A 22,152-nucleotide genomic window follows, 5' to 3' on the forward strand; every position below is an offset into this window, starting at 1 on the left:
ACACAGACACACACACACACAGACAGACAGACACACACACACACAGAAACACACACACATACACAGACATCTACATACAGAGACACACACACACACACACACACACACACACACACACACACACACACACACACACACACACACACACACACACAGAAGCTGAACCTCTGGGAGCTGTTTTTAAGTTGACCACTGGATGTGGCAGTGCACACCTTTAACCTCTGGTGCTCCTGAGGCAGAGGCAGGAAGTTCTCTGTGAGTTCAAGGCCAACCTGATCTACACAGTCAGTTGTAGACCACACAGGGCAACATAGTGAGACAATGTCTCCAGAAAAGAAGATATAGAAACCAAACCAAAACAAAGCTATGCAGCAAGGCAGCTGGGGAGGGATGCGTCTTGTCAATTGGGGTTGTTACAGGCTCAATTCATTTGTCTGATTGTCTAGTCCTTCCTGTTCAAATGCTGGCCCAAATATCTTACATGCTTTCTCTGGTCTCCACATCTGGGTTCTGTGTGGCCCTATCACACTTGACATCCTTGTTGCTAACATGGGCTATAGTCCCTGGACTAACCACCCTTCCCATTCCTCCAGCGTAGGGAACCTGTTTCCCTCTTGACCCACAGACCCTCCTCTGGTCCATCTTGTCTAGCTTCTGGCACATCAGACATCCAGTAAACAATTGTTAATACATTACTGTTGATAAACTCATTATAAGATCAAAATTATTCTTTTGTTGTTGTTGTTGTCGTTGTTTTTCAAGACAGTGTATCTCTGTGTAGCCTTGACTGTCCTGGAACTCACTCCATAGACCAGGCTGGCCTTGAACTCACAGAGATGGACGACTTCTGCCTCCTCATGTGCTATTACTGCTCTGCTTGACCAAGACTACTCTAAGAAACAACAGGGCCTGAGGCACTGAGGGGAAACCCACAAGTGATAAATTTAGTCAAAAGACTTTCCGTGTTGAACAGGTTTTGCAGAGTGAGAGAGGATTGTCCTGCCTATGGCAAGAACTCCGGGATAGCTGGTCGAGTTAGCCCGAAGAGAGGCGGAGAAAAGGCTGATCAGGTGAGCAGTCAAACTGACACATACGTAAAATCGGATACTCCGCCTGGAAGAATCATTAGGTCTGCTGAAATTCCCAAACAAAGAATCTAACTCTCCAAAGCCACATTGCCTACATGAGAATGCAGGGCAGTAATAGGAAAAAAAAAAAAGGATCTGGGAAGCCCACATTTGGAAGGACAACAAATGTTACTTTTTGGTTTTGTTTTAATAAACGTGGAACCCTGAACATTGACCTACACATATTCCAGGCTGTCTTAGTTTATTTTCTATCGCTTGTGATAAACTCAATCGCCAAAGACAACTTGGGGTAGAAAGTTTTTAACTTGTCTTTACTAAGTCCGCGGATCCCACAGCCGTGAGCTGAGACATAAAAGGTATTGATGCGCCTGGCGGTGGTGGCGCACGCCTTTCATCCCAGTGCTTGGGAGGCAGAGGCAGAGGCAGAGGCAGAGGCAGAGGCAGAGGCAGGCGGATTTCTGAGTTCGAGGCCAGCCTGGGCTACAGAGTGAGTTCCAGGACAGCCAGACCTACACAGAGCAACCCTGTCAGATCCCCACTCGGAACACACGAGTGCTTTCTGCCATCCCTCCACCCTTGATCAGTTCTCAGCATTCCTTAAAGATTCCTGATGAACCAGAGACTGGGTTTGTTGGGACACAGTGACTCGCAGAGACAAATGCCAAACGTTTGTCAAGGAGCACGGAAAGGGGCCAGCATAGCTGAGCAGGTAGGGCAGAGACGCCCGCTCCTCTCTGGAAGGTTTGGATCTGACATTCCTGAGCAGCAGCAACCTCTGAATCCTCCAGGAAGTCAATAAGTAATGCCCTGTCTGTTAGCATTCTAAGCTCCGCCCCACAGTTACCTGGCAACAGCCAGGTAGGCCTGACCCACTATTAAAGGGACTGCTTGCCCCCCACCCCCCTCTCTTGCTCCTCTCTTGCTCTTGCTTCCCCCCCCCCCATATGCTCATGGCCGTCTCTACTTCTCTCTTCTCTCCCCCCTCCCTCTCTCTGCCTCTACTACCCTCTTAACTCCCCTCCCCATGCCCTTAATAAACTCTATTCTATACTATACCATCATGTGCCTGGTCCCTCATGGGGAAGGGATGCCTCAGCATGGGCCCGCTGAGACACCCCCTTCCTCCATCCCTCACCACATCCCCACTGAACATATTCTACTCCTTTATCTTTTTATAAACACATCACTGTCTTCTATTAAAAATGGATTCCAGGGGCCCTTGATCCATACTAGATACCAAAAGGAAAAGGAAGTCCGGGCTGCCGTGTGTGACACGGCTGTTCATTAAAAGCAGTTTGGAAAAGACTGCCAGCAACAAAGTCTTTTAACGAAACAGTCCACGATGATTAAAGACGAAACAAGACAAACTACTTGTATTCTTTATGCACCCCACATCAGGCTCCCTTCTTACCAGCACGTATTTGCATTTTTAACTCGGGCTGCAAGAAACATTTTTTCAGCAGGACGGGTTGGGCGACATACTTGGCAAGGGCTGGCTGTGTGTGTGTCACAAAGGGTGGAGCTAGGTCCTATGGAACCAGAGCTTGAGGAGGTTAAATCAGGTCAAGAGGTTCAGCATTGAGTAGGGCATCGCACCTCAGCCATGGCAAAGTGCGAAAGATTTGGCAACCAGCAGGTTCTTCGTCCTGCCATATGTACTGACTGAAATTCCTACAAGCTAAAAGCAACTTAGATAGGGTGCTTTATCCATGCCCTGTCGATTTCCTTCACTGTGGTTCTGGGAGCCAGTGGTGTGGCACCCTGGGACATAGAAAACACTGAACGTTCCAGAAGAAGCAAAGAGAGGAAGACAGCTTCTCCTGGCGGCTGGGCTTGCTGGTTGGTTCTGTCAACTTGACACAAGCTAAGGTCACCTGGGAAGAGGGAACCTGAGATGAGTTAGGCACCTCCATTATGCTGGGCTGTAGGCAAGTCTGTAGGGCATTTTCTTGATTCATGATTGGCGTGGGAGGGCCCAGCCCACTGTGGGCGGAGCTAACCCCTAGGCAGGTGGTAGGTGAGAGGTAGAAAGCTGTGAGCTGTCTCTGCTTCAGTTCCTGCCCTGACTCTCCTAAATGACCTGAAATAAACCTCTTTCCCCTACGAGTTGCTTTTGGTCATGGTCATCATCATTGCGAGAGAAAGCAAACTGGGACACCAGCTGGTTTTTTGTAAGACTGGTTAAAAAAAAAAAGGTATTTTGCATAACAAAATAAAAACAGGGTTCATCTCCTCTAATTTGGAAAAAGCCCATACTAAGGAGTCTAAGTGTGGAGATCCCATGATGGGTTGAAGAGAACACTGTGTGCATCCACACTTGAATCCTGAAAGCACTGTTCTGACAGGCAGACAGACAGCCACATCACGGGCTGGAGGAATAGCCTGGATATGAAATACTTCCCTAGAATGCATGAGACCTGGGCATCCGTCCCCAGCACCAAAAACGAGTAAAGTTTAAATTAAGATTTAAACTGAAAATTAAAAACGAAAAAAGCCGGGTGTTGGGAGTCTGGACAGCTATTTGATGTCTTCTCGTTGTTTTGAGTTCAAGTACAACAGAGCTTCCCGTGCTGGATTTCCTAAATGCCGACAGGAGACAGGAAACCAACCCAGAAAGGAGCCGAGGCAGCTCAGAGAACCCCAACACCAAAGCAGCTCAGCTATTCTCTCAGGAGAGCCCAACGTATAGTCATGTGATCTGACGCTGTTAGGGCTGGCTCCCCCAATTTCCTCTCTAGCCCTTGTTGCTTTACTACAATGCATGGTACTCATCCAAGCTTTCTCGCAGGCAGGCGTTGACTCAGACCTGAGGGAAAGTTTCTCTCAGACATTCCGGCAGGGTGCTTACCTCATCCCCATGCATATTCGCCACGTATTTGAATTCTGGAATCCCGACTCTGTGTTCCCTTGGAGTCTGCCCCACAACGAGAACCCACAGGTTTCTACCTTCATGGGGAAGAAGGAAAGAAAAAATAAATTATCTCATTAAATGGCAAATGAACTCTGAGAGAATAGGAAGAGAGGGAGGGACGCTTCTCCCTCCTGGCGACTTTACGATTTCATGGTGACTTATGTCCATGTGACTAATGTTTTCATGCTTCAAATGCTCGTTATTCAGAGTGAAAAGAAACGCAACCTAACAAAAACATTTCTTATTCTAGAATATAATGGAAAGGATCAGTGTACTAGGTTACACTGATCTTATTTTCAAAGTGTTTATATACGGTGTTCTGGTATCTTAGCGTGGGAACAATCTTGCTAAAACATACAATCATATAGCAAAATCACAATCGATGGTTGCCTGGAAGGGTGTCATGTAAGTAAAAAAAAGTAAAAACAGAAAGAACAACGAAGCTTGTAACTCAGGAGGGCGATTGTGTTTTAAGTAACAAATCGTAGGTCTGGTATTCAAGCGCTGATGTGACAGACCCTAGCTGCACCTTCTGTGTTCTGTTTTTCCAGTGGTGGGGAACTCAACCCAAGGCTCTGCACCCCAGCCAGGCATGTGCTTTGTCATGAGGTCCACTGAGGCCTGTTCCCTCTTTACCCTCTCTGTGGCAATTTCTGAAAGCTTTGTTAATTTTATGTGTATGAGCGTTTGCTTGCATGTATGTATGTATGTATGTATGTATGTATGTATGTATGTATGTATGTATACCTCTTGTCTGTCTGGTGCCTGAGGAAGTCAGAGAAAGGTTTTGGACTCCTGGAACAGGAGTTACAGATGGTTGTGAGCTGCCATGTGCATGCTGGGAATTGAACCCCAGTCCTCTGGAAGAGCATCAAGTGTTCTTAACTACTGAGCCATCTCTCCAGCCTCTCTCTTTGGTGTTTTGAGCCTAGCCTGGCCTCGAACTCACAAGCCTTCTACCGATGCCTCCCAAGCACCGGGATGACAGGTAGACCTGCCATGCCTGGCATTGGCCGTGTCTTTGATACTGTTGAGTTCTGTGCCAGAAACCACAGCCCAACCTAACAATGCCAAGGAAAGCCTGCAAGTCCCTTTCAGCCACAGACTGCGAGTCAGGCAAGCAGGGGCAGAAACAAGATCGCTGAGACCGTGCTTGGGGCACATTACAGCGGGTGCTCAACTTTACGCAATCTTAAATGTTTTCTTGTCATGAACCACTGAGATGGACTGCCAACCAAACTTTACAACAGAGATAATAGTATGCAGTCTTCTATGATCACACAGCCAGTAAGAGGCTATGATCTGATTCCCAGAGTGAAGAGTTGAATCCTGTGGTCTGTTTGACTCCAATTCTAGTTCCCCTCCTACCAACAAAAGACTTGTCTTTCAAGGGGCTTAATTTCCAAGCTGGTGACAAAGTTAAGAAGTCAAGCCGGGCCTGGTGGTACAGGGTTGAAATCTTAGCACTCAGGAGATTGAGGCAGGAGAATTGCCATGAGTTCAAGGACAGTCTGAGCTACATAAGCAAGAACCAGGCAAGCCGAGGTCATATAGCAAAACACTGCCTTTACCCCCTGAAGCCCAAATTAAGAAATTCCTTTTGATTTTAAAATTGTCTAGCTCTTTTAATACAGTCTCAGAGACTGATAGACACACACACACACACACACACACACGCACGCACATTTCACATATGTGTGATAACTGTGCTAGGTGTAGAGTTTCAGAGCCTAGGAAAGGAGTTTAATAGCAACAAATGGGCTAATGGGTATCTGCAGATTTCCAGATCTATCTTCAGTCAGGGACAGGTAGGGGCTGAGGGACGGACACTCATGGTCCTGAGGGGCAGAGGGGGAGGAAACACATACTGGACTCATCGTTTTCAGCATTTATTCATAATTAATAACACTGTAGGGAGCTCTGTCACCACAAGGCAATGACTGCAAGAATCTTTAGACAATACCTAGTAGCTAATTAATAGTTCCCACCCTATGTAGAGTTCTCTCTCTCAATCTTGTGGGGTTTCGGGTTTTTTTGTTTGTTTGTTTGTTTTCTGTTTTTATTATTTTTATTTTTTTTTGTCTTTTTTTATTTTTTATTTTTTTTGAGTCCACCCATCTCTGCCTCCCAGGTGCTGGGATTAAAGGCATGCACCACCATGCCCAGCTTTTTCCTCTTGTTTTCAAATTCTCCTCCATTCATTTACTCAATCAACTTGTTGAAGACCACTCTATCCAGTCACCTACCCTCACTCAGAAGTACGGTAAGTAAGTAAGAAGTACAGGGGAGCCATGCTCTACGTCATGGGTGGTACTGGGCATTAAGTCCAGCCTGCTAAGCCTGTGTTCTCTTACTGAGTTATGCCTGCAGCCCCTACATTTTTGATCTAGTGAAGAAAGCAATATGCAAAGACAATCCCACCTATGTGGTCTATATAACAATAGACAGGTGTGTAGGGTCCTGTTGTTTGTGTGGAATCAAAGACGAAAGGGTTAACTTCTCCCTGCAGGAAACTGTAACACTCTGAGGAGGTGGGACTCCACACTGGAGGCTTCTAAACAGGATTCTATAGGATGACCGGGTTTGCTGTGTGGAGAGAGACATTCTCCAGCCCATCATTTCTGCACCCAAAATCAGTTGCCCAGAATTCTGCCCCCCCTTCCCTACTATACCAACCCTGGTCATGTGGAACTTCAGTCCTACAAAGTTAAAACATTTTTATGGGAAACAAAGTTTTTTAATGAGCTGCTGCTAATCATGGTTCTTTGAGTTTGTTCCGGGAAATCCTTTTTCGTAACTATTCATGTTTTCAAAGCCAGATAATAACAGATTTGTATTGCACGTATATAGCCTTGTTCCTTATGGTCAAGGGGAAAAGAATCAACATCATCTCAACAATGTATTTGTTCGCTGTTGTTCATGATTTCAAGTCTACAGCCGCTGGGCGGTGGGGGTGGGGGGTCACAGGCAGGATGGCAGATGACAACAGACTTCTATTGAAATGGAACCCCAATATTTCTTAGTTTAAGGGGAGGGAGAAGAGAAACCAGTCAAGCATAAAAGCAATAAAATACCGTGGGAAACTCAATCCCCCTTTAGCATGGGTGACCTCAGAGTGACCTGTAAGATAAGAAGCTGACCTTGAGTGACTTCAATGGCAGCAAGTCGGAGACTGCAAACCAAGCTGTCTCCTGAAGAATGCACAACACTTTTGGAAACAAGGGCCCTCTTAAAGGGCTTCAACCTAGCTTTCCACCATCACCGGCTCTCGAGCTTGGACTCAATTAAGCAAACGGAAGACAAACCATTTCCTTTTAACTGTATAGTTGCCAAGGTAAGAACTCATTTAAGCAAGATCGTTCTTTTCCCTGTAAAATTGGAAATACTTTTATTCACCAAAGTTCTAGCTAACAACAGGTGTGCTCAAGAGCTCTGAAGCGAGGCAGGCAAGATAGTAAAAGGGATTGCTCTGTGAGTCTGACCCGATCAATCCCTGGGGTACATGGTGGGAAGGAAGAACTAGGTCTTTCTCTTTACCACCAAGCAAATGAAACCGGATTCAAGATATTTCTTGGTTTTTATTCTCTATTGTTCCCAGGCTCTGTTCCATTTGCTTTGGTGTCCCCAGATCCCTCTCACTTTGGGCCTGCAGGCAACCTTCCTGACTTCTACAGGGACGTGCTCCAGTGCTGTGGAACCAGGGATGACTCTGTTTGCAGGGTCTGGTTGACCCTAGTTCCACGTGTGTTGTTCTTGGCATAGTAGGGCAACCACTAGATTGCCTCTTCTCTAACACTGGTAACTCCACAAAAAAAGAATTCTATGAAATTTCTTCCAAAAAAAATTACTTCACAGATATTGTACCTCAGAGTTTATACACACATGCACATATACAGTCAGATGGCACGCGCACACACACACACACACACACACACACACACACACACACACACGAACTGGACAGCAAAGACATTGGCTAACCTACAGATATGAGACCAAGTTGTAAGCAGCTGCCTTGACAAAGTCAGTGAAGCCGCTGGCCGGGGGAACCAACTCACTTGTGAATCCCAACCCACTTGTGAATCCTGATATGAACTTTGAAATAAAGTTGGACACAATGTTTATCGTGGAAACAATCGCCCTGCACAGAGCTTCACCTTCATCCTTGCTCACTCACAAGTGTTTGTCGCTGTCTCTCTCGAGCCTGGCATCAGGTCAGCTGAGACAGGTGGGAGTCACTGACCCCAGCGTTTGGAAACACACTCAATTCTGTTTCACACACTGCTTCCATCGTTGAATAAAAAACGATGTCACTGTGACTTGGGGGCATGGTCACAGAGACTGGATCATAAACGCCGCTTGCTTTATCTACCATGGTTTCTATTGCGTTAGGAGAGGGCCCCATCCTTCAACAGCACACTGGGCTACCAAGGTTCTGCTCCTTCCTGCCTTGAGTATCCCACTCAGTGCCACAAACCACGGTCTTTGTTACATGTTACCCTCTGAAGAGCCAGAACGCATGGATAGTGTGACCACTGTGGCCAGTTTCCACTCAAGGCTTAAGAAAAACTCCCTTTCCACTTAATCTCCTCCTCTTTCCTCCCTTTTCCTCTCCTTTCTTTCCCATCTCCTCCTCTCCCACCGTTTTAATTTTTGAAACAGGCTTTCTCTGTGTAGCCCTGGTTGGCCTAGAACTTGCTATGTATTGATTGAATTTGGGGCAACCATTCTTCCTCTGCTTTACCCTGAGGGCTGAGACTAGAGCCTTATGCCACCTGGCCTCCAACATCTTTCTTATGATTCTCCTCCACAGCCCCACTCCCCCCAGCCTAGGTTAGATGCTTCCTGTGTAACTCTCCCCACTTACCGGACCACAGGGTCTGTGCAGGCAAGAGACCATGGTTCTCTGTGCTTATAGAATTTAGTACAGTCCTGGCACACACACTGTAGTAGAGGATCAATAAATACTTGCTGAATACAGACAAGCGACTCAATTAACAAACAAATCAGGGGAGGTCTGCTAGAGCTGAGGTCACACCCTGCCCAGAAATTAGGTGGTGGATTTTGTCTTTTTGTTTTTGTTTTTGTTTTCTCAGTATGATGGAAACCCCTGTGACCTGCCAACAACGTGCCCGCTGGGATGGGCTCTGGAAGGAATTCAATTTCCGAGATCAGTTCCAGAGTAGATGGACCTTCTTGGAGTACTTCCATATAAGAAAGTGCCAAAGTCCAAGGCACACATCTGGTTTTAGGTTAGACCCTGCCAGCTGAAGGGTGGGGTTTCATCTGCTCCCACTATCTGTCCCCAGACCAGAGGAACATCAATGATGGGCTCCATTTCATCTCTTGCTGAACAGGTGATAAGGTGGGTTGGAGAGTTTTCATTCCTAAATGAAAGGCCTTTCCATTTTTATTTATGTTTTTAAAAAACAAAACGAGACCTCAAATCCAGGGCTTTGTGAGTGCTCCACTGACAAGTGGTTAGTTAGTGGCAAGAATCCTACCTCTGAGCTACTCCTTCATCCTGACTGTACATTTTCAATTGAAGAAGGTAAAGAGAATATCTGGGGATGAATTGGGTTGCGGTGCACCTTCTTTTTCTGATTTCAATGTGGTTAAGACCCCTAGCACACGGGAGAGTGTGTCAATGAGAGGCAATCCAAACAGGACCCCGTCTTCTTCGCCTAGCTGTCCTCTTCTCCCCCCCACCCGACCCCCATTTGCTCTCCTCCTACGCACAGCAAACTGAAAAGTATACATGTAAAACAAGTTTTCAGGGGTTGGACAGATGGCTCAGAGGTTAGGAGCACTGACTGCTCTTCCGAAGATCCTGAGTTCAAATGCTAGCAACCACATGGTGGCTCACAGCCACCTACCTGTAATTAGGTCTGAAGCCCTCTTCTGGTGTGTCTGAAGTCAGCTACAGTGTACTCAAATATAATAAATAAATCTTTAAAAACAACAGCAAAACAAAAGTTTTCAAAAACTAGACACAGACCATCACATCTCAACCATCATAATTTCTCTTTTTTTTTTCCCCTAGTCTTTTTTTTTTCTTCACACAAAGACAGGAAACTTGTTTTTAAATCCCCAAAGCTAAAAAAAATAAAAAAATAAAAAAATCTCTAGAGGTCTCATACTATAAAAAGCCCCAGTTTCCCTTATTGGTCCCTTGGGGGAGAGATAACATAATCTGCCTGTCTTTTTTAAAGGACAGGTCAGTGATAATAATGAGAAGTTGGAACAACCTCTTTAAGTGCAAACAATTATGTAAAGAGATTTCTTAAATGCCCCTTTGAATCATTTTGGTGCTGGGGCTGAACCCAGGGCCTCATATATGCTAAGCACAGGCTGGACCACACACACATGCTCGACACCCCCAACCTCTTGGATTTGAAAAGATGCAATCTCCATGGGGAACACTACAATGTATCATCCTTCGGGAGTTCCCTTTTATACAACATAAGCATTCTGTTTCAGTGGTGTCAGGCAGGTCGGATCCAGGATGTACTAACCAACCGGCCTCCAAAGATACAACATAAAGGACAATGGGCAGGCCAACTCAAGGCCCCAAGAAACAGCTTTAAGATAATGGTGGTGATTGCCTGGTGGTCAAGATATGAAACTAGTTAACAGTGGTCACTATGCCAGCTCAGGGCTCCAAAGGACCAGGTCCTGTCCTGACCGACAGGACGAGGGTCGTTACTGTTTGATCAGACCTCTTATTTTTAAAAGAGTATATGCTTAAAAACAAACAAACAAACGAACGAACAAACTTCTTTTTAAATTAAAGCAAATCACATCATTTTTCTCCTTCTGCTTCTTCAGAACCTCTAAGCCCTCCCCACCTTATTTTATCTCAAATTCATGGCCTCTTTTTCTTTGACCTATATTATAATCCTACAAAGCTTACATGTATATCATTTACTTGATGTGTATAGCATACATGATATGTATACCATACCACCAACAGGGACTCCTCCCTAGGGAAGGCTATTTCTCCCAGTCTCGGCATTCTTAGGTTGCCTGTAGTTGCTTGTCCAGCAGTGTTTCTCTGTGAGATTTCTCCCTTCCAAGTTAGCGGGTCTATTGGTGTCATCCTTGTTTAGGCAAGCATATTACGGAGATTTCACGGGTACTGTTTCCCATCTCAAAGCAGGTTTCCCGTTCCTCCAGCTCTTACAATCTTTCTGCCCCCTCTTCTGCAATGGTCCCCAAGCCTTGCGTGCGGGAGTTGCCATAGAGATGTATTGGGGCTGGGCACCACAGGCTCCCTTGTTGTCTGCATTCTGATTGGTTGTGGTTTTCTGTAATGGTCACCATCTGTTGCAAAGTAGAGTGTCTTTGATGATGCACTGCTTCCTTGCCTGTTCTGATTACAATCTCAACTATTTGATTTGACGACTGCTTGTGTTCTGTTGAATTCTTCTCTTGGGGGATGGCAAGAACTGAGAGACTACCGTTGAGGCTGAGACCAGAAGAAACTGGGGATCTCCCCATGGCAGTGATGCTGTGGTCCTCCTTCTAGTTTGACTGGTGTTCCTCTCCTCCCCCATCTCTCTCGTTACTATAGTGAGGGGCAGAGACTTGCATGCCACAGGGCACGAACATGTAGAGGTTAAGGGCAACCGTGTGGAGGTGGTCTCCCTCCACCTTTCATGGGTCCCAGAGGTGGAGCTCTGGTTTCTAGGTTTGCAGGGCAAGTCCCTTTACCTGCTGAGCCATCTGAGCCATCTCACCAGCTTCCCACTGGCGTTCTTATTTCATACCTGTGTCTATAGGTGCAAAAACTGTTCTAATTTATGGTTAGGTTCATTTGGAACCACTTAGTCTTCCCCTGAAAAAGTGTGTATTTGGGGGTCTGCCTGTCCTTGTTGATATTTATTTATTAGAAGAACTCTAACTTGCAAGTTTCCTTGGAAGCTGCTCTGGAGAAGAACCCGGCAATTCTTGGCTTCCTCCTTCCTCACTTTGGGCCATAAAGTCTTTCACTCTAAGGCCAGGCAAGCCAGAGTCTTGATCGAAGGCTGGTGAACTCCCAGAACAAGCAGGAAGTCTATAAAGTTGCCAAAATGAAGCTCCTTCAAGGACCAACCTAGGACATTCGATGGATTAGGAAAGATGGACTTTTTTTTATTATTACTATTTTTCTGGATTGTGTTTGCAGTGCCGAGGAAGGAACCAGGGTCACATGCATGTGAGGTAAGCACTCCAGAGCTGAGCTGCATCTCCATCCTTGTTTGTTTTCCAGACAACACACTGTCATTGTGCAGTTCAGATTGGCCTGGACCCCGGAACCCTAGTGCCTCTCCCCACAGTGTTGAGGTTATGGGCATCCAGCATCCTGTCTCATACCCTTCTGACATCTTGATCTCTGAACAGATCACTTGTTTGGTAAGTATGTCAAATGGGTATCAGGGTGGCACACCATCTGCCTTCAAACAGCGTCTGTGATCCCTTAGATACGACACAGTTAGGCATGGCACCTTCCTGAATGAAGTGCACTGGTTCTAAACCTGAACTGCCAGCCTTGAGGACCTGCTGTCACTTGTTAGCCACGTGACATGCGACATGCTGCCTCATCTCGTTGATCACTTTCCTTATCTATGTGGGGGGTTAAGGGAATTGATACCTCATGGAGTTGTGCTACTTCAACCTAATCCTCCTGATCCTTGAAACACTGCTAGTGAGCTGTCCTTAGCGTGCTCAAGGCTGTGAGTTCGAGTCCCAGCACCACACAAGGGAAAGCAACTATAACAAAGGCAGCAAAACCCCACTAAGCCCGAGCTTGTTAAAAGACAAACCTCGGGGCTGGAGAGAGGGCTCAGCGGTTAAGAGCATGGACTGCTCTTCCAGAGGTCCTGAGTTCAATTCCCAGCAACCACAATGGATTGCGATCATCTGTAAAAGGGGATTCGATGCCCTCTTCTGGTGTGTCTGAAGACAGTGTACTCATATACATAAATAAATAAACCTTAAAAAAAAAAAAAGAAAAAAAAAGACAAACCTCATGAGGGCTCTCCTGGACAGTGCCTCAGAGCAATTAAAGCAAGCTATCCCGTATAAACAACGTCTGCCTCAAGATGAAGACCTTGGCCGGGAGTCAGCGGAGCCACGTGTGCCACAGGAAATCTGCCCTTCAGTTTGAATAGACCAACACTCACCGAAGTGCACAAGGAGGAAATAGAGGGGGCTGTTCTTTAAAAAAAGTGTTCTTCCGAAGGCCTTAACAAAACAAATATTGCAAGATATTTCACACCTCTTGGTCAACTGAATTTACACTTTAAACTCATTCATAATTTCCAGGGCGTGATGCCCAGCCTAGAAGATGTGAACACTCATCACCACAAGGGCGGGGCCGGAAGATAAGTCACCATTGCTGGCTGTGTTAGACCATTAACCACAAACACCTTACAACACTTTCTCACCTGGCCTGCTTCTGAAATGATTTTGGTGACCTTGTAGATTTAATGATCTCAATGCTAATGAGGCAGGTGCCCAAGCTGAGGGCTTGTAGGTAGGAGGTGGCTCATTAGGAACTATTAGGAAAGTCAATAGGAACTGGTCAACGTAGACACGGAGCAAAAGGATTGTCCCAGATTATGAGGCTGGAGAGATGGCTCATGGGGTAAGAGCACTGCATACCTTCCCAGAGGACTTCCATTCCCAAGACCCACATGGCTACTCTTGACTGTTTGAAATCTGATTCCAGGAATCCAACACCCTCTTCTGGCCTCCACAGGGCACGCACATAGGAGTACATGGACATACATATCGGCAAATACCCATAAAATTAAAAATATAATCCTGACAGAAAAAAGCTACAAAAGCATTGTTAGAACCACACACAACCTTAAGAATGCAGTAGGCTGTTGGTTATTATCGAACTATTATATTGTGTTTCCTAGTTTAAAGATGATATATTATGACTAGGCAGAAGCTATATTTAGGAAAAGACATGTGCTGAGGTAATTTGGGGGATTCATACACTATTTACTACTTCTAATAGTTCAGCAAAAACAATAAATCTCAGCCAAGCAGTGGTGGCTCATGCCTTTAATCACAGCATGGCAGAGGCAGAGGCAGAGGCAGAGGCAGAGGCAGAGGCAGAGGCAGAGGCAGAGGCAGAGGCAGATCTCTGAGTTTGAGGCCTCCTGGTTTACAGAGTGAGTTTCCAGACAACCAGGGCTACACAGAGAAACCCTGTCTCAAAAAAAAAAAAAAAAAGTCAGTAGAACTCATAAGAGACAAAGTAGATTTGACAAAATAATATTAACATTGGGTGGGTCTGTGTGACATTCGGTATTTTTGCCTTTTTTCCTATAGGGCTGAAACATTTCAAAACAAAAGGTTTGAGGAATCATGACAGAGAAAAGATGGGAGAATATGTGTGCATAAGCCACGTCTGATAATCCAGGACACAGAAAGAACTCTGGAGACTTGACATGAAGAAATCCAATCACTCGGCAGGTGTGGTGGCACATTCCTATAAATCCCAGATCTTGGGGTCAGAGACAAGAGGATCAGGATCTCCAGGCCGCTCCTCAGCCACACAGTAAACTTGAAACCCTGGACTGCTTGAGACCATGTGCGAATATGCTTGAATATGTTTGAATATGCTTGGCCTGGGGTGTGGCCTTGTTGGAGTAGGTGTGTCACTCTGGGTGTGGGCTTAAGACCCTCATCCTAGCTGCCTATAAGCCAGTCTTCTCCTAGCAGCCTTCAGATGAAGATGTAGAACTCTCAGCTTCTCCTGCACCATGCCTGCCTGGATGCTGCCATGCTCCTGCCTTGATGATAATGGACTGAACCTCTGAACTCTAAGCCAGCCCCAGTTAAGTGTTGTCCTTATAAGAGTTGCCTTGGTCATAGTGTCTGCTCACAGCAGTAAAACCCTAACTAAGACACTATGTTTCAAAATAAAGCACGTGGTTAAAGTGGGTCAAAGATTTTGTAGATACCTCATCAAGGAAATTATGCAAAGGCAGGTGATTAATATAAGAATTAAGAGAACCCGGTGCAGTGGGGCAACCCCAGCCTCTGGGCAATCCCAGCCTCTTGGAGACTAAAGTGGGAGGATTCATTGATCCTGGGAGCTTGAGACTGGTCTGGGCACCATGGCAAGATCCCATTCAAAAAACAAGGCATGGGCTGGTGAGATGGCTCAGCGGGTAAAAGCACCCGACTGTTCGTCCGAAGGTCCTGAGTTCAAATCCCAGCAACCACATGGTGGCTCATAATCATCCGTAACGAGATCTGACTCCCTCGTCTGGAGTGTCTGAAGACAGCTACAGTGTACTTACATATAATAAATAAATAAATAAATAAATAAATAAATAAGTATATCTAAAAAAAAAAAAACAAGGCACAACAAACTACAAATAACAACAACAAGAACAGTAAGAAGGAATTGGCTAAGTATAGGTGCTGCCCAGCTCTGTCAAAACCTCCCACATCTCCCTCCAAATGTGGCTTCTGATGAGGGGAAAATGTAAGAGCTGTCTACTGTGTGGTCGATCCTTTCATTCTTGTGTGTGACAGGGCTTCCTGTTACCACCCGAGATGGCTACCTTCCTCAGGACCAAGAACTCGAGGCTCTGTTAACAAAGTGCGCACTTCATCACTCTCTCCATCCCACAGAAGCTAAGAAGCTGTCTCGGTGATTCTAGACCCAACACGAAGCCGCTGCTTTCTGGAGAGTCTGAGTTTATTTTCTTTTGTGTCTGTAAGAGCTTGGCTGCTCGCTTACATCTGTAATAAGCTTCCCGAAGCATCCTAGACAAATCCCAAACTTACTTTGGAAGTGACCGATCTGACCGTACCTGCGGTGGCACCAGCATCAACATGCAATTGCGGCTTTTGCTCTGTGGTCTGACGGAGCAGTGCTGCATGCTAAGGCCTTGAACCATCGGCAGGAAGACCCAAGGTGGCATGGGCCACCCCCACTGAGGCTTTAAGGTCAGAAAAATCTGCCAGGCCCAACTCGGCAGCTTCATCGTGTGATTAGTTGTATTGCAGATCGGCTTCTGCCTGACGGTGTGTTGAGAAACGCCATCTCAGGAGTGAGATGCAGGCAGGCGGTTTGCTGTCAGCCAGCTGAGTTTTCCCGCCCACTCAAGCATATCTTATCTCCATCTGAGCTTGTACTCATTTAATTAACAATTCACACCCGTCAATTTCACAAAGGACAGGAGGCGGCTTGGTCATGCGGCACACTGCTCACTGCTCAAGGAAGAGTGGGCCACAAGCCAGATGTAAGGCCTACTATGGACTAAGTCAATGGTCTAAGTCAGGCCTCTGGAATGATAAAGAAACTGTGGTAGTAAGGCTCCCAAATCATAAGGAGCCATTCCAGACACACTCTTAACCTTGCTAGATTCTTTAGTCACGGGCTAAGGGAGTCTTGGTTTATATCAAACTCATTGGCATAATCAGAACTTTTATTATTGTGGCACAAGGTCTCGCATGCAGCCTAGACAGGCCACAGACTCATGGTGTAGATCAGGCTGGTCTTGAACTCATGATGCTTTTGGTTTTGCCTCCTGAGATCACAGGTGTGTGCCACTATGCCTGGCTCCATCACAACTTTGTACTGTCCCTTGCAGCCCTGGGTGGCCAGCCTTTATCCCCTCACAGTGACTCTTGCCCTCAGTGAAGTGGAAGAGATCTGTGGACCTGGGTCACAATCAGGCTGTCTTCGTCACCTTACCAAACCACTCAACCAAATGGTGTCCTGCAAGGATGGGGCAGATTCTTGGGGAGGGACAGGCAGGAGGACCTGTTAGGGTTTTCTGGCTCTCCAAGTTAGCAGTGGTCCCTAACAGCATCCCTAATAGAGTAATGCCTGGTGTGATGGTTTGTGTATGCTTGGCCCAGGGAGTGGCATTACAGGAGGTGTGGCCTTGTTGGAGTAGGTGTGGCCTTGTTGGAGTAGGTGTGTCACTGTGGGNATGGGTTTTAAGACCCTCATCCTAGCTGCCTGGAAGCCAGTATTCTGCTAGCAGCCTTCAGATGAAGATGTAGAACTCTCAGCTCTTCCTGCACCATGCCTGCCTGGATGCTGCCATGTTCCTGCCTCAATGATAATGGACTGAACCTCTGAACCTGTAAGCCAGCCCCAATAAAATGTTGTCCTTATAAGACTTGCCTTGGTCATGGTGTCTGCTCACAGCAGTAAAACTCTAACTGAGACACATGGAGACACACCCAAGCATCATGCCGAGAAAGAGACCAGCTCCTAAAAAACAGGGATAAGGTATCGTTCAAGCCACCATCCATCCAACATGCATCTAAGAGGGCATGAAGAGCCATGAAGAGGCCCGGAGGGAAGGCTGGGAGACAGTTCAACCACAGCTTTTGCATTTACGTGGAATGTGAGGGAGACAAGTGGATGAAGGCTAATGTGATAGCCGTACACGCTTGATCCCCTCTAACGGAGACGCAAACCGATAGAATCGTCAGACCTGGCTTGGATTGGCATGAAGAGGATCCCAAAAAATCTACTTGCAGACATTTTTATGTCCCCACTGTTGTGCAATTACCTTTCAAATCATGAGTGAAATGATACATGAACAGATATTCTGTAATGAGAGTTCAGTCTTTCTCGGATGATTCTCTGCTTACAGGGTCCTATATAGTCAGGGGCAAGTCAGCAGCAGCAGTGTGGGTTAATTTATTTTATTAAGTTGTTGGTGGAGGGGGATATGTTGAAGGTACTTGAGGGGAATGGGAATGATCATATTTCATGTTTGAAATTCCCTAGGAATAAATTTTAAAAACTGAAAATTCAAAATGTATCTCAGAGAAATGAAAATTTTAATCTACCTTTGAGCGGCAGAATTAGCACAACAGGCCAAAATCCAAAAATTTACATTTTTGCCCATTTAATGTATACAAGCGTCCATTTTAAGAAAATAAATTTAACTTGCATGTTAAGAAAAAGAGGTGACGGAGCTAACATTCCAAAGGCTCTTAGCGAAGGGCCTGGCACACACAGCGGTGAGCAAATGTGTTGGATGGATAGATTGGCTGGGGCCTCCAAACCCAGTGTCACGGACACTGAGCGTCCTAGTGTCCAATGTCAGAGGAAGAAAGGAAGGGTGGCTTGGGGAGATGAGCCCGGAGAGTCGGACTCAGCCACCTTTACAGCATCACCCACCCAGCTTCCTGTCTGCTTGTTATTCACGCTTCTGCTACAGGACACTATCTTCCTAGAATCTAAAGAAAACATCAGCTAACATGTTTAAAGACTCTCACTGCCTTTTCGAGGCAGAATGAATGGAAGCAGACAGAGTTAACCTGGGCTGGGATACTTTCCTGAATAGTGCATTATCAAGTTCACTTTTGTCCCAGGTGAGGGACTGAAAGCTCTATTAGGACCCAGTCTACTTCCTTCTAACTTGTCATCTGGCTCTTGTAAAGCTGTGACATTTCTTTACGCTTCCTGTATTTTCTGAGGTACCTTAGTTCCCGGGACACAAGGAAAGCCAGGGATTCTCTTCTGGCCTCTTGTCCCTACCTGGAGCCATTACAACCTCAATCTACTGCTTAGACCACAGCCCCATTCCCCATCCCTTCTCCTCCTCTCCCCCAGACAGCACGCCTCATCCCTTCTCTCTCCTAGACACCGATCCTTGCATTTCTTTTCAAACTCCTCATGGTTCTTTCTGTGTATGAAAGTCACAGATACTTGAGAATGTGAACATTCATATAAGTATATGCTATGGGATGTGAAATCTGCTGACACACCATGCTAAGAGATTCCAGATGGACTTAGGCACTAAAACGGAGCTATAAAAACACCGGACTATGTTTATGACCTTGGGGCGAAGGTGACTTCTTAAAACGATACATGGAATGTAATAGCTTACAGAGAAAGCCTGCTGAACGGGACTTTCTGCAAATTAGAAAGCCTACACAGGGCAAAAAAATATTACAAAACAAAATCCAGTAGACAAGTCACAGAATAGATGAAAATATCTGCTACATTTGTTACAGAGGACCGAAGAAAACCTACAGGTTAGTACACAAATGGGGGAAGTCACAAGAAAATGGACACAGCCCACGGACTGAAGGCTAGGTCCTGAAGGGCAGTAACTGCGCATGTCCTGTTGCTGGAGAATGAGAAAACTCACCCATTCTCAATTTCAGTCATAAAAATGGCATTTAAAGTAGAGAGAGTTTTATTCCTAAAACGGGGAAAGGTTCAAGCGTTAGTTAGGATGTGGGACAAATGTACGTGCTCACGTGGTGCTCCGAGCACAAGCGCATGTCTTCATATCAAGGGTAATGGTCAGGACCTACGGAGTGACTGTACAACGCATGCACGGGGTTTCTGCTCTAGCGATGCCCACCCTGGGACATTAAAGAGCACCTGTGCTTGTTCAAAGGTCCCCATCACAGTATCCATCTGAAATATCTAAGAGCTGCAAACAATCTGAATGCTCACCACTGTGGGATAGTTAAATAGATCATGATAGAAATCACAGCGCAGAGTAATTACAGAGCAGTCTAGAATAATGAGATTGGTTATCTGCTGACCGAGCGACCGACACCAGGGGGAAGGGCAGGCTGCACAGTGGTTATTGCAAGGACACTCTTTCGAGGGTGATGCCCACAGGCCAGAACTGTGAGCGAGCAGAATTGTGTGCTGGGCAGTGTGCCGAGTCTAAATGATAAGCCTACCCAATCCTTTCTATAAAAGTTGTAAACTAATCCATTGTTGGGGTCTTCCCATAAACTTACCAATTTCCTGTGTGGTGTTTTCTTTAAAAACATCTTTATTAAGGTACAATTCACATACCACACAATTTACCTACTTAAATTGCAGTATTCAGTGGTATGCAGTGTATTACATTATTAATTTTAAAACCAGAGTGAAAAATTAGATATGACTAGTCACTGAATACATGTGTCATGCTAACCTATTGAGAAAAAAAATGATTTTTTTAAATTATTAAATGTTTTCAGTTGGGAGGCAGAGGCAAGTGAAACTCTGCGAGTTCCAGGCCAACCTGGTCTACATAGAGAGTTCCGGGCTAGTCAGAGCTATGCACTGAGATCTTGTCTCAAAAACGAAAACATAAAGTCAAAAAAATGTTTTGTGGGGAGATTCTGTATCCTTACATTTTCTCCTTTTTCTTCTGTTTGAAACTATATCAAATTATTCCATCATCCTGACATTTATTATGCAAACTACATTGTTGTTCATTAAATAAAGCATGCTTTTTTGTGAAGAAAAAAAATGTAAAAGATAGCTACAGCACATCCAAGCCACGCCCCCTTTACTGGTGAGGATTTGATGGTGTCCACCATCGAAAAACCAAAAAAAAAAAAAAAAAAAAAAAACAATTGCTTGCTTGCTTCTTCTTCTTCTTCTTCTTCTTCTTCTTCTTCTTTATTATATGTAAGTACACTGTATATGTAAGTATATGTAAGCTGTCTTCAGACACAACAGAAGAGGGCGGCGTCAGATCTCATTACAGATGGTTGTGAGCCACCATGTGGTTGCTGGGATTTGAACTCGGGACCTTCGGAAGAGCAGTCAGTGCTCATAACTGTGCTGAGCCATCTCTCCAGCCCCCAACAATTGCCTTCTCAATAGTTCCTTCCAAAATAGGTCCTTCACACGATTACCGACAAAACAAAAGAAAACAACCCCAAGGAAACGATAACTGTACTCAGCCGTGTAGCAAAATCTGCCACCTTCAGTATTTTAGGTGTAGGAGTTGGTTTTAACCAGATGGATGCGTCTTTGCCTTTTGCTGTTGAATGCAGGCAGGGACTCTCCATCGCTCTTTGTAGCCTGTGCAAAGGTTTCCTTGGGATAGAAAGCCCATGATCAGGGACAGTGGGAGAGACAAAAGGTGAACCAGAAAAAATGGGGTTGTCTTTCCCTAAAATTACTACATTGTTCCTAAATGTGATTTTTAAGCCTTTGAATGGGACAGGAATTTTCCAACGCAAATGTAAAAGGGGGTGGAATCCCCCCACAAAAGCTGATTTCGCTGTTTAACCACTCTGCCAAGCACATCGCCGAGTGTGCAAAGCTACTGAAAATAAAGGATGCTTTGCAACTGAGAAAGTGCTCACATGGAAGATGACATCGGGGCATATTTTTATTTTATGTGTATGTGTATGGGCACTTGTCTGCATGTATGCATGCAAACTACATGCATGCCTGGTGCTCATAGAGGAAGAGGGACCTGGATTGCCCAGAACTGGAGTTACAGATAGCTATAGGCTCTATATGGGTTTGGGGTCCTCTGCAAGAGCAGCAGGTGCTCTTAACTACTGAGCCACCGCTCCAGCTGCCCTGAGCTCCTTTTGTTTATTTCTTTTCCTTCTCCCCCCGGTACACCCTCTAGCAGTTGGGTACCTTACCTAAAAACACAGCTTTGGTGTTTATCTAGTTTTCTAATCCAGACACCATAGCTTCACAGGCACCTACCTGCCTTCCCTCTGTGCCCTCAGGTCCCTCTAATGTATATGAGAGATGCTTGTTCAGGATGTTGTAACCCGTGTGGCCCAGGCTCAGTGTGTGCTGGCATTTGAGAGCAGGAGCATGACCACCCTAAACCGGGAGGTATAGAGAGAGTCAAGCTCTGCAGATGTGGCCCTCCAGGCTCCAAACGGCTTAGAACTCGCTGGGGTCCAGGGTGGTTTCTGAACACCATGGGTCAGTCTTCGAAGCTATAGTACTTTGTACAGTATTTACCTCTAAGGGGTTATGCAGGTTCAATGTGATGAAGCAGGCCACTGCCTAACACCAAAAGCCATGTCCTTGGTGAACCCTGAGGGTGATCCAGAGCTGCCAAGGAGCACAACTTCATGGGACAGTAAGGATAGTACATACTTCCTCTGTGTCTATGTGCCGACTGCGGCCTGTGCACTCGGCTCAACTTGCTTAGCCCTCTCAATAGTTTAGGAAGCAGGGGCCATTATATCCACTTTGTAAGAGAGGCAGCAGACACAGGGAGGGTAAGACACCTGGGCAAGATCGTTATCACTCAGCTGCAGAGCCAGTCTTTGAACCCAGCCAATTAGTAAGGTCTGTATTCTTTTTTTTTTTTTTTTTTTTTTTTTTATTTATATTTCAAAGGGAAACCCCTTTCCTGATTTGACTCCCATCCTCTATAACATCAAAGTACAGAT

General features: G+C 45.6%; 1 protein-coding gene across 1 annotated transcript in view; it reads right to left on the reverse strand.

The window, feature by feature from the left end:
- Window positions 1-22,152, reverse strand: part of Cpm (carboxypeptidase M) — a 58,934-nt gene that overhangs the window by 21,817 nt on the left and 14,965 nt on the right. The window contains exon 3 of the mRNA XM_021205378.1: window positions 3,937-4,034. Within this exon, the coding sequence (XP_021061037.1) occupies window positions 3,937-4,034 (98 nt within the window). The remainder of the gene's footprint in view (window positions 1-3,936; window positions 4,035-22,152) is intronic.

The sequence above is a fragment of the Mus pahari genome, chromosome 9 (assembly GCF_900095145.1).
Source record: "Mus pahari chromosome 9, PAHARI_EIJ_v1.1, whole genome shotgun sequence".
Taxonomy (NCBI): Eukaryota; Metazoa; Chordata; class Mammalia; order Rodentia; family Muridae; genus Mus; species Mus pahari.